The sequence below is a fragment of the Oryzias latipes genome, chromosome 7, assembly GCF_002234675.1.
Source record: "Oryzias latipes chromosome 7, ASM223467v1".
Lineage (NCBI taxonomy): Eukaryota > Metazoa > Chordata > Actinopteri > Beloniformes > Adrianichthyidae > Oryzias > Oryzias latipes.
Window position 1 is genome coordinate 11,271,813 of NC_019865.2, and position 11,505 is coordinate 11,283,317.

Genomic DNA, 11,505 nt, shown 5'->3' on the forward strand with positions numbered 1-11,505 from the left:
GAAGGTTGTCTTGCATACCTCAGATCATCTTTAAGCCATGCAGGGTTCAGGCCTTTTATTTTCTGGAAGCTGTAGAAGCTGGACCACCGTGTCAAATCATGCCAAAGCCAGGTATTTGATTTTAAATGAAACTTTTATTTTTATGCTCTGTGCACCAAAGAGGAAATTCTTTTAAACTCACTGAACATGTTTATACTGGGAGGAAACGACTTACTGAATAATTTCCAGCATCTCTTTAGCCCAAATATTGACAAATTGTTTTGAACCCACCCTGAGCAGGTCACCAGTCTGTTGCAGAGCAACAGATAAAACAAAGCATTTTTATCAGTGACTGTGTACTTTTGGAAATGTTGGTTTGCTTCTTTTTTTTTCATCACTACAACAGTCGCCTTTCCATCTGAGACAGTGCAAATATCACTGGTCACATTTTGGGAACAAATGCAGACATCCTGAATTCGTTGTAGGGAATCCAAGTTTATTCCACCGCTTTGGACAGAAGAGAGAAAATCATCCACTGCTGCCACCAGAGGACAAGGACAGACGGGAAAGTCAGCGGGAGGATTACGTTCTCTGGTCTGAATTTTTGGATCCACCCACACATCTGGTTTGCAATAGTTGCACCAAGATCTTCCAAACTATCCAAGTTCACCTCAATATTCAGGTAAGGTACAATAAAATTGGTTTTTCAATATAATCATACAAGTACAGTTTTATTTCTTGTCTGATTTGGTCCTCATGAAAACTGTCCTGATATTTAAGACTCTGAGCTCATTTGATGTTTTTCTATCAGATTTACACAACAGGTATGCTCTGAAAGGTCACCGAGTTTTTCTAATTATCTCTCACTTTAAGGCTGGAAGTTGTTTTAAAAAGGTGCTCTCTGGCCTGCAGTTTGCAAGTATAGCAACTTGGATTTCACATTTATTTATATTGCAGAAATGTATTGAGAGGAAATAAAATAATCAAAGGTGCATTTCTGTTTCATGCTTCATCATCACAGAGTGCAGTGTGTTCTGGTTCTATTTACCACAGGTGGCCACTGATCCTGATATATTTAGTAGAGGTGAATGAGTGGAGGTCTTGGTGGGAGGAGACAGCAGGGACACTAGTCTATAAGCCTTCTCCTTCAACTCTTACGGAGCCTAGCTTGAGGTAACAGCACCCTGGTCTTCTGGCTTTTCCCCCTCGTCAGATATTTGCCTCGTCTAAACATGTCCAAGGTTCTTCATCCCACCAGGGATCCCACAAAGATGGGCCTAGGAAAGTCCATTGCTGTGCTGACTTCAGGTGGAGATGCCCAAGGTGAGCAGAAGGGAAACATTTTCAATTTAAAATTTTCCTGTATTTTGCAAAAAGGGAAAATAGTATTTGGAAGCATCTTTTTCTTTGTTGCCGGATTGCAAACCAGGATTGTTTAGTTGGGTCACTAAAGTTTCTTTTTGCATTCACAACACCTGAAGATCAGGAGGCACAGACGTCAGAGCAGTTCAGAGTAATCCTGAATAAGTCATGAGCATGCAAACAAATGACAATCTGGCTTTACTGGAACATCAGTGGGCAATGCATGCTTGTTGTTAGAAATCTTCAGCAAAAAAAAGTCTAAAAAGTGACTTTAGACAAGGACATTTCAAAATAAAAGTATTTTTTAAAATATGTTTACGTTTCTGCTTAGCTCGGATAACGCTGCATGATGCTTAGCTCATTAAAAAAAAAAGTCAATTTTTTTATTTTATTTACAGGGCCGTTAAAGCTTCCTTTCCAAACCAGCCTTCAGCCCTCTCTGTTGATCGGCTTCTTGTGTGCCTTATTTTTCTTCTTTGGGGCTAATTTTAGTGATGATGACCTTTTTCTGGTATGGGCAGAAGAAGCGCTCACAAATACACAGCTGCTGTCTGAAACAAGAGCCGCAGCATGCCGGCTCGTCACAACAGAAACTCTCACAGTGGCCTTTACTGTACTGGCATCAGGGGGCAAGAACATACACGAGACATACAGAACCCTAAACCCTGCTCCTGTCTTTTTCCACACGGCTATTTATGTCTTATCTGAAGCCAACACGTAGGCCAAGCTTCTTAAAAGGTTAAGATGGGGTCTGACAGTTTGCAGCTGTCTGACAGCACGTTTCAAAGACAATCAGGCTTGACTTGTCTAAAATGGAGCCGTCATCGCAGTTTGTTTCTCATAGGTATGAATGCTGCAGTCAGAGCAACAGTCAGAGTCGGTCTTTACACCGGAGCTAAAGTCTACTTTGTTCATGAGGTAGGGGCTGGGTGCAGATGACTGCTCTCTGCCCATCTTAATATCTCATAAAAGGCTTTACAGCCCTCATGAAGTGTGTCATTTGTGTGTGTGGAAGAATTTGGGCAAACAGTTGTGTATTTATGCTGTAGGGGTACCAGGGTCTTGTGGATGGAGGAGAAAATATCTGCTCGGCCTCTTGGGAGAGTGTTTCTATGATGCTGCAGCTGGTGAGTGATGAGGTTCTGATCAAAGGACGTTTTTAGAAAATTTATACATACAGTAAATAAAATTACTCCCCAAAATTGTAGGAATCCATTGGGTCTGGTCCTGGCGTTACATAAGACACAAACCCAAAATCCGGAATGTTTATCTCACCAATGCACCCAATTCATCTAAAAATAAAAAAAAACAAAAAAACAGTGCTATTTGAGCAAAAACGCCAATCTCAAATTTTTATATTTACATAATTGAAAGTCCCACTCTGGTCATATTTTGATCTATAAAAGTGTCCCCAGTGGTCTTTTATTTATGATTATGCCATTTTTAGGCAAAATCAAAAAATCTGTTATGCTCTTCAGAGCGACGGCCTCCGTTTCCAGTCATCCTTTTGTTTACACTCCTTCACAGCCCCTCACAACCCCAAACTAACAGTAGAGGTGCAGCTATGGCGAGCACTATTGCAGTTATCCAGCCGTACAGTTTTTGAGCCAGATGCAGCTCAGATGAGGAAAAGGAAGATGTACGTTGATCTAGTTGTCTGTGGAAGGATGCATTGGAATGGAGCAAAGCAAGCAGCTTGCGGTGTGCCATTATAGGTTCGATGTCACACCTACAAGCTTTTTCAGCATTTTTTTGTCTGCTCCTGTTTCACAATTTCAATAAATAAATACTCAGAAATGCAACTCTAAGCTTATTTTCTTTATATACATCCTCCATCATGAAAAAAATGCTGCAAAAACATATTTAAGACACAAAAAGCAGATTTTCATCAAAGTTATTCTTCAACCATTTCTTTAGTGAGATTATATCTAGTGTGACCCCAATAGGGACAGAGTAGAGTTTTTCAGTGCTGTGGAATGAAACAGTAAAGAGCTAAGAGCAGAAAACAAAACAAGAGTTATAATGCTCAGTCAGAAAGGAAGTATTGACTTCTTTATAGTCGTCCATGTAGACAAGAACCAAACCGTTTATTTTTATGTTTTAATATTGTCACAAATTCTTGGTGTTGCACTTTTATAGTTAGAAAACAAAAATAGAATTAGTCTTTATTGTCATTGCAACAAGTACAGGTACAATGATAGGAAAAAAGGTGGGGGGATTACATGAGGAGAGCAGACTGTAGGTTATAGTGTTATTTTTAAGCTGTTTACACAAATAACTTTAGTTAAAACCACAACTTTAGTTTGTTTTGTTATTCTTGCTGTTTACAGCTTTTATCCAACTGATAAATGGATGCTCTTTTTTTGGTTATGACATTTAATATTGACTTGAAAGTAAAGGTACGAAGGCAAAAAAAACACACAAAAACAAGTGTTTTACATTTCCCTTCACTTGTGTTGTATAAATAGACATAGAGATAAATAGAGATTAGAAAGAGAGCTGTTATAGAAATCAGGGTTGATTATGGACAGATGGCACAGGACTAGATTCAAAAAGGATTGTTGATGAGTTCCTGCAGTTTTATGAGGAATTCTATTCTTTGATTGATAATCTTTAGTTGGTTCAAACAGAAAAAATGTTTGCTCAGCAGAAACCAATTCTTCCCCCTCTCTGCATTCCTATGTAAGGGTGGCACTGTCATCGGCAGCGCTCGCTGCAAAGACTTCCGAACCAGGGAGGGTCGCATGAAAGCAGCCTGCAACCTGGTGAAGCTGGGCATTACCAATCTGTGTGTGATTGGAGGAGACGGCAGTCTGACAGGAGCCAATGAGTTCAGGACGGAATGGAGCGGCCTGCTGGCTGACCTTGTCCGAGCTGGTAAACAATCAGATTGCAGAATACTACCTTTACATTTCTTCTACCTCCCATCAGAAACCAGATGTTAACTAGCAGTAATAGAGTTCCATTTTTACATTTTATACTGTTTTTTAAACTTGTAGGTAAAATATCAGCAGAAGAAGCCAAGAAATCTTCCCACCTGAACATTGTCGGCATGGTTGGTTCTATAGACAATGACTTTTGTGGTACTGACATGACCATTGGCACTGACTCCGCCCTTCATCGCATCATTGAGGTGGTCGATGCTATCACCACAACTGCACAAAGGTGTGACAGCGACGCACAACCAATCTGACACACAAAGTTTGCTGCAAAGGGAGTAAATTTTAAAAATGAGATGCACAACATTTCTGTTAAAAACCAAATTGCTGCTCAGGGTCTTTATTGAATTAATTGCTTTATAGATCACTGATAAACCTTATAACTTTATAACTGAAAGCTGTGTTCACTGACAGCCACCAGAGAACATTCATCCTGGAAGTGATGGGCAGACACTGTGGGTGAGTTCTATGTGTTCAATGTATGTACATGCAGGTATGTCACTGCTCCAAATAATGTGTGTTTTAGCTTTGTTAGCGATTACGGCCAGTCTATTCTCCAATAGGGGAGTTGATTAGAGGGGAGGGAATTGATTGGAAGAAAGTTTGACTTATTTGTTTAAAAATCTAAGCCTGATTGTGAACTTTTCAGAACTATAGGCTTGTGTGTCACAATAATCATGAATGTATCCATGGCTGGTGACAAGAAGGCACACAGAGGTTTACCGAGTTAAATTAGCATCTGTTCACTCCTGCAGTTACCTGGCTCTTGTATCAGCTCTGGCCTGTGGTGCAGACTGGGTTTTCATTCCGGAGATGCCTCCCGATGAGGGCTGGGAGGACCATTTGTGCAGGAGGCTGATGGATGTGGGTTTGCTTCTATTCACATATGGACTTCCTGAACTTACTCTATAGACACACTAGTGGAAAATCTTACGCCTTTTGGTTAATTCTAGCAAAGGAGTCGAGGTTCTCGTTTGAATGTGATCATCGTCGCTGAGGGGGCCATTTCTAGAGATGGCAAACCCATCACTTCTGACCAAATCAAAAAGGTTTGTTTTCCTGTTGAATTGTTGCCACACAGACACATTTCTAACCTGTTCTTCTTCCCTTCTAGTTGGTGACAGACAGGCTTGGCTTCGACACGCGTACAACTGTTCTTGGACATGTACAGAGAGGTGGAACACCCTCTGCCTTTGACAGAATCTTGGTAATCATCTCAGAAGATGTCAAATTTGCTGCCTGTTTTTTTCCTTGTTGCTCCACGTACCTTGCGACCTGTGTGTATCTGCGCCCTGCAGGGCAGCAGGATGGGAGTAGAGGCAGTGATGGCCTTGCTGGAGGCCACTCCAGACACTCCTGCCTGTGTGGTCAGCCTGTCTGGAAACCAAGCAGTCAGATTACCTCTTATGGAGTGTGTGCAAGTGGTATGTCCCTATATTTTCCCACTTTATGCTTTGAGTCTTTCAGTGCTAAGACGTTAGAGTTAAACATTATTTTCTCTGCTTCACAATTTAAAAAACATTTTGTCTGGTAGACAAAAGACGTGACGGCCGCCATGGCTCAAGGCAAATTTGAAGACGCCATCAAGCTCAGAGGGAGGTAGGGATTGTTATCTAAAGTGTTTTATTCTATTAATTTAATGCTCCATGAGTGAAATTTGAAGCCGTTTTATTTTTGTTGTTGCATGGATCAGCTACTTTTTATTAATAGTATTTGCAGACCAAGTGAAAGAATAAAAAAAAACACAGATTTTGAGATTGATCAGGTAGTTGCCATCAAAATATAAGACAAATTTGAAATATGTGTGTATACTTTCCATATACACAGAAGAAAACTAATGTTCATTTTAACCTGTTCTGCTCATTCATGTGTGATGTGCAGGAGTTTTGAGAATAACTGGAACACATACAAGCTTCTGGCTCACATAAATCCCCCAGATGTCAAGGTTTGCATCTTCCGTTTTATCATTGCTTTTTCAGAAGAAAAAAAACACCTGAGATGAGCATTTTAAGCTTTCAAATGAGTCCTCAGTTGTCTTTACTGATGGCAGAGCAACATCAATGTGGCGGTTATGAACATTGGAGCTCCCTGCGCTGGCATGAACGCTGCGGTCCGCTCAGCTGTGAAGATGGGAATCATCCAGGGTCACTCCATGCTAGCTGTCCATGATGGTTTTGATGGACTGGCACATGGACAGGTGACTGCACTCCATCATTTTGCAAAAATGATGGTTATATCAGAAAAAATTATGAAGAAAGAAATGTGTGATGGCAGTTGTAAATGCTACTTTAATTGAAGGTCTCTTCAAACTCTGTGTTTAGACTCTTGAAAGATGGCTGCCAAGCTACCTTTTTTTTGATTCTTGTAAATTCTATTTTGTCTGCAATGCATGCAAGCAGGGATTATGTGTTACACTGCAGACAATAAATAGGAAATTGCTTTCTTTCATTAGTTATACATTACATGTGTTAGAACATGATCTGAGTTGAGGGACCTGTTAAAAAAAACTATTAGGAGAAAACACAGTAAAAATGTGTTTTTTACATTTTAGATACAAATGTGGTGCTTTAGTGTTTACAGTTTTTACAAGTTATTTTTGATTCTGCAGATTGAACCTATCACATGGACTTCAGTGTCCGGCTGGACTGGGATGGGCGGTTCAATGCTTGGCACTAAAAGGTAAAAAAAAACAGTAATTTCCAGTCAAATATAAAATATACAAACACAAAAGGTCTAATTTTGTGTCTCTGGGCTTCCTTAAGAACTCTTCCAGGAAAAATGATGGAAGAAGTCAGCCTGAACATTGCTAAATACAACATTCATGCTTTGGTGATCATTGGTGGATTTGAAGTAAGACTGCAGTTTTTTGTTTTGGTTTGATATTTTATCCAAGTTGTAGGTTTTGTAAACAACTGTCTCAGAGGACATAGTACAATGAAAGTTTAACACCCTTTCTTTATTTCTATAAACAAAGTCTCTGCCTGCCTTTTTCCATGGATGTTGTAGGCCTATGTTGGAGGCCTGGAGTTGGTTCAGGCAAGAGAGAAATACGAGGAGGTGTGTATTCCCATCGTGGTCATCCCTGCTACGGTCTCCAACAACGTCCCAGGATCCGACTTCAGCATCGGCGCTGACACTGCCCTCAACACCATAACATCTGTTAGTTTCTTTAAAGGAAATTCCCACCTTCACACATACCTTACAAGCTGATGATGTTGTATTTTGTTGCACTTTTTTGCAGACATGTGACAGAATCAAGCAGTCTGCGGCTGGTACAAAGCGCAGAGTCTTCATCGTTGAGACGATGGGTGGATATTGTGGTTACTTGGCCACCATGGCAGGTCTGGCCGCAGGGGCTGATGCTGCCTACATCTTTGAGGAGAAATTTACCATCAGAGATCTGGAGGTGAGCAGAGTGCTGTGATTCCGTTAGAATTGTATTTTATCTAAGACTAAATGGTCTAAATTTGTACAATTGGCTCAAAAAAACAAGGGAACAATCATGCAATGAACTTATGCTGGGGGTCTGTGTAATGCTTGTTTTCAGCAGATCACTTTAAGTAACATGTTTTGAGTATGCACGCTGTGAAATTGGCCCACAGGCAAATGTGGAGCATCTTTTGGAAAAGATGAAGACGACTGTAAAGAGAGGACTGATTCTCAGGTGGGTTTTGTTGAAAAAATAAAATAAAATACTATAAAACAGATTGAGTGTTTATAATACCTGAAAGACAAACTTGTGAGAATCCATGATGCCAGTTAAAGGACTGATTTTCAGCGCTGCAGTAGACCCATAACTTTGATTTCAAAATAAATGTTACCATCTGACGACAGCATATGAAAAAAACTTGCATTTTAATCAATTCTGGTACTGCAAGACAAAAAAATGTTTTATCTAAATTTGACATGCCTCAAAAATATGAACTACATTGGAGGAGTTCTGTCACATTTATGCCGTTTATGTGCCACATAAACGACAAGGATGAGTCCTCTTACATCTCTGACAGTTTGATAATAACTATTTTGCTCCTGTTCAAAGCTACAATAACAGCATTGTGCTGAGGAAGAAGGTGTCACCAAAGAGAAAACTAACCCTAAACAAAGTAAACAGAAATTAAACTGAATCCGCTTTGATTCTTTTCATATTATCAGTTTGTCTTTTACTTGAATCTGTCAAAGACTAGTTTCACTGTCATCTTTGGGTTTTTCTAGTCTTCTGCATAGGACATGTGCAGCCTATGTTTAAGGTGTTTTTTTGTGCACAAAAAAACAGTTAAGATTTTCTTTTGCTAAAGGAAAGAACTCAAACGGTCTAGCAAAAATTCGGTTCAACAACTGACTCAAAAATCCCAGGCAGTGAAGGAGGAAAAGTGCATCTACTCCAAAGTTGTTTATGTTCACATAAACATCTGCATTTGGAAATGGCAGACTGTGAATTTTTTTTTTATGAAAACAATTTTTTTTTCCTAATTAAAAGCTGATTGAATCTGTCACCTCCAAGTTTTAAAAGAACATTTTTTAGTGAATGAGTGTGTCATAAATACAGTGCCTAATGAAATTTGCTCTACAGCATCATCAATTTACTCACCTCGATTGAAAGAATATTAAAAAAATGTAATCGCACAAGGGGATGCTCCCTCCCTAACAAACAACACATCATGACACATTTGCTATTCCCTAATGCTTTAATGAAATTCCACATTGTGATTCATTTTTAAAACTTGTTTAATTTATCAGACTATTGCATATTTTCTTATCAGTCGTCATCACTAGCATTAAACTATTGACAACCAGAATAAACATTTCTGTGGCATGAAGTGGAGTTTTTTTTTTATCAGGATTTTTTTTTTAATCTTGGATTTATCTGCGCTTTTCCAGACGCTCAAAGCACTTACATTGTGGCCATTATTCATTCACTCCTCATTCATACTTGGTGATGGTAAGCTATGGTTGTAGCCACAGCTGCCCTGGGGCAGACTGACAGAGGCGTGGCTGCCATTTCGCGCCTACGGCCCCTCTGACCATCACCGGGATCATTCATACACATTCACACACCAGTGGAGCCACACTGGAGGCAAGGAGGGTGAAGTGTCATGCCCAAGGACACAACGACATTTGGCTGGTGGGAGCGGGGAATCGAACCGCCAACCCTTCGATCATTGGACGACCCGCTCAACCACCTGAGCCACTGTCGCCAGGATGACATTAGGACGATCAAATGACAACATTCCTTATTTTTTTCAAGAAGGAAAAATGAACAAACAACAGATTACTGATAATAAAATTTTTGCATTTTTAATAACACTTGGAAAACAAGAAAAGACCATAAACACCATAGACTAAACTTTGCTTTGCTGCTTCAGTTTTTTTTGCTCAGTGTTTAATTGGAAAACCTCATTATTTCCTACTATTGAAACTTGCCTGGGATCTTTATAATTGTGTCAGATTTTCCAGTAATGTGACACCTGAATAATATATGACTGTTCTTGAAAAAGGAATGAAAACTGCAATTCCAACTACACGACTGACTTCATCTTCAGCCTTTACTCAGAGGAAGGCAAAGGCGTCTTTGACTGCCGTAAAAATGTCCTGGGACACATGCAGCAGGTAGGATCTCCATTTTCTGCTCTAATCCACTCAACATTTCTTCATCTAGTTTTTTCAAGATTGCATTTGTGTTAACCTGCGTGTGCTTGGCTGACTGAAGGGTGGTACTCCAACACCCTTCGACAGGAACTTTGCCACAAAGATGGGTGCCAAGTCTGTTTTATGGTTGACTGAGAAGCTCAAGGAGTGCTACAGGCATGGTATGGTCACATGTCAAATGCATCTGCTGCACGTCTTTAACCTGCAAAAGAGCAACAAGCATTACTCCAGATTTAGCAGAGCTCCACTGTCTACCAGCGCATTGTTTCAAATATAACGTTTTAATTTTAGAAGTTAACATGTGCAGGTCCCTCTTACTGAGATTCTTAGACCCCACAAACTTTCTGAAGATGTTTTTTTTTTTTGGTTGTCCTTCACACACATTTTAAAGTTAGAAGGAATTGAGGATTTCAAGCTGAAGGCTCCCAAACTCCAGAGTGCTCTTTATGTTTATATGTATTTATAGTTTTGCCTTTATCTTTATTAAATTTTCTTTTTTTCTCTATTATGGGGTTTGTGTTGTTCATCCCTTTGTGACTGGGGAAAAGTGCTGTATAAAATAACTTTTCTCACAGACGTGGTTATCATTTCATCTGATAGACATAATGGCTGGCACTGTTCCACTGTTGCTTTTTTTCTATTTTTACATAGCTATGTTGATGTGTGTGCAGCAATGTGACATCACTGCTCACACATTTGTTCTGCTAGGTCGTATCTTTGCCAACACACCAGACTCCGCCTGTGTTTTGGGCATGAGGAAGAGGGCTCTCAACTTCCAGCCTCTTGCTGACCTAAAAGCAGACACAGATTTTGAGTAAGATGAACAGCTTCAAATAATAGAATTCTCCAGGGAGAATTTCAGGTCAATTATGATTTTTCGTGCGCTCTTTTGTTTTTCTCTGCAGGCACCGGATCCCAAAGACACAGTGGTGGCTAAAAATCAGACCCATCATGAAGATCCTAGCCAAATATGACATCAAACTGGACACATCTGAACATGCTAACTTGGAGCACGTGGTCAACAAGACGGGTTCTTTGAAGAAATAGAGCCCATAGCTGAGCAAAACCTCTCCATATAAATGATAAAAGTATCTAAAACACTCTTTTCTTGTGCTGTCACTCTTTTCCATCCAGTAGAATTAGCAAAATAATTATCAAAAACAGGACCAACTGGCAGGAAAAAAGTAATGAAATATTAATTAGGAAAATACTGTTTGCTGTCAATAAATTTGGTTATTATGTGTGGTTATTTTTTATATTTTTTGCACACAAAAAATGAAAACAATTTCAAACAAGTCAACCGTGATCTCAGAAAATGTTCCAATTCATTTTGGGTAAGAAATTATTTTAAAAAAAAGGCCAAATAAGAACTAGGGTCTGCAGAAATTGTTAAGTGTTATCCATCATGTTTACCTGATATCTTGTTCTCTTTCATATAAAAAAAAACAGCCTGCAGATTTTTGCAGTACTGATCAAATTTTAGGATCCTTGTTACACACAAGAATTTAAATATTGTATATTTTTTAACAATCATAAACCCTTTGTATTAAGAAGGAACTTTTAAGACCATTGTTGTGCC

General features: G+C 39.4%; 1 protein-coding gene across 1 annotated transcript; it reads left to right on the forward strand.

The window, feature by feature from the left end:
- Positions 1-1,121: 1,121 nt before the first annotated feature.
- On the forward strand, positions 1,122-11,170 carry LOC101163079 (ATP-dependent 6-phosphofructokinase, muscle type). The gene is made up of 22 exons (XM_004070422.4): positions 1,122-1,302; positions 2,186-2,259; positions 2,391-2,468; positions 4,029-4,218; positions 4,341-4,506; positions 4,695-4,739; positions 5,036-5,144; positions 5,234-5,329; positions 5,395-5,487; positions 5,579-5,704; positions 5,815-5,879; positions 6,162-6,225; positions 6,331-6,477; positions 6,889-6,959; positions 7,043-7,130; positions 7,287-7,439; positions 7,522-7,686; positions 7,883-7,944; positions 9,776-9,887; positions 9,988-10,087; positions 10,635-10,740; positions 10,832-11,170. Exons 1-22 carry the CDS (start codon positions 1,212-1,214, stop codon positions 10,971-10,973), a joined length of 2,343 nt encoding a protein of 780 aa, XP_004070470.1. The 5' UTR covers positions 1,122-1,211; the 3' UTR covers positions 10,974-11,170.
- The last annotated feature ends 335 nt before the right edge of the window (positions 11,171-11,505 follow it).

Bases quoted from the DNA above. Each gene is read 5' to 3' on its own strand.
- LOC101163079 (XM_004070422.4), top strand. From the start codon at position 1,212: ATGTCCAAGGTTCTTCATCCCACCAGGGATCCCACAAAGATGGGCCTA. The intron at 4,740-5,035 runs GTGAGTTCTATG...TCACTCCTGCAG, and splicing joins GTGATGGGCAGACACTGTGG to TTACCTGGCTCTTGTATCAG. The intron at 7,131-7,286 runs GTAAGACTGCAG...TGGATGTTGTAG, and splicing joins TGATCATTGGTGGATTTGAA to GCCTATGTTGGAGGCCTGGA.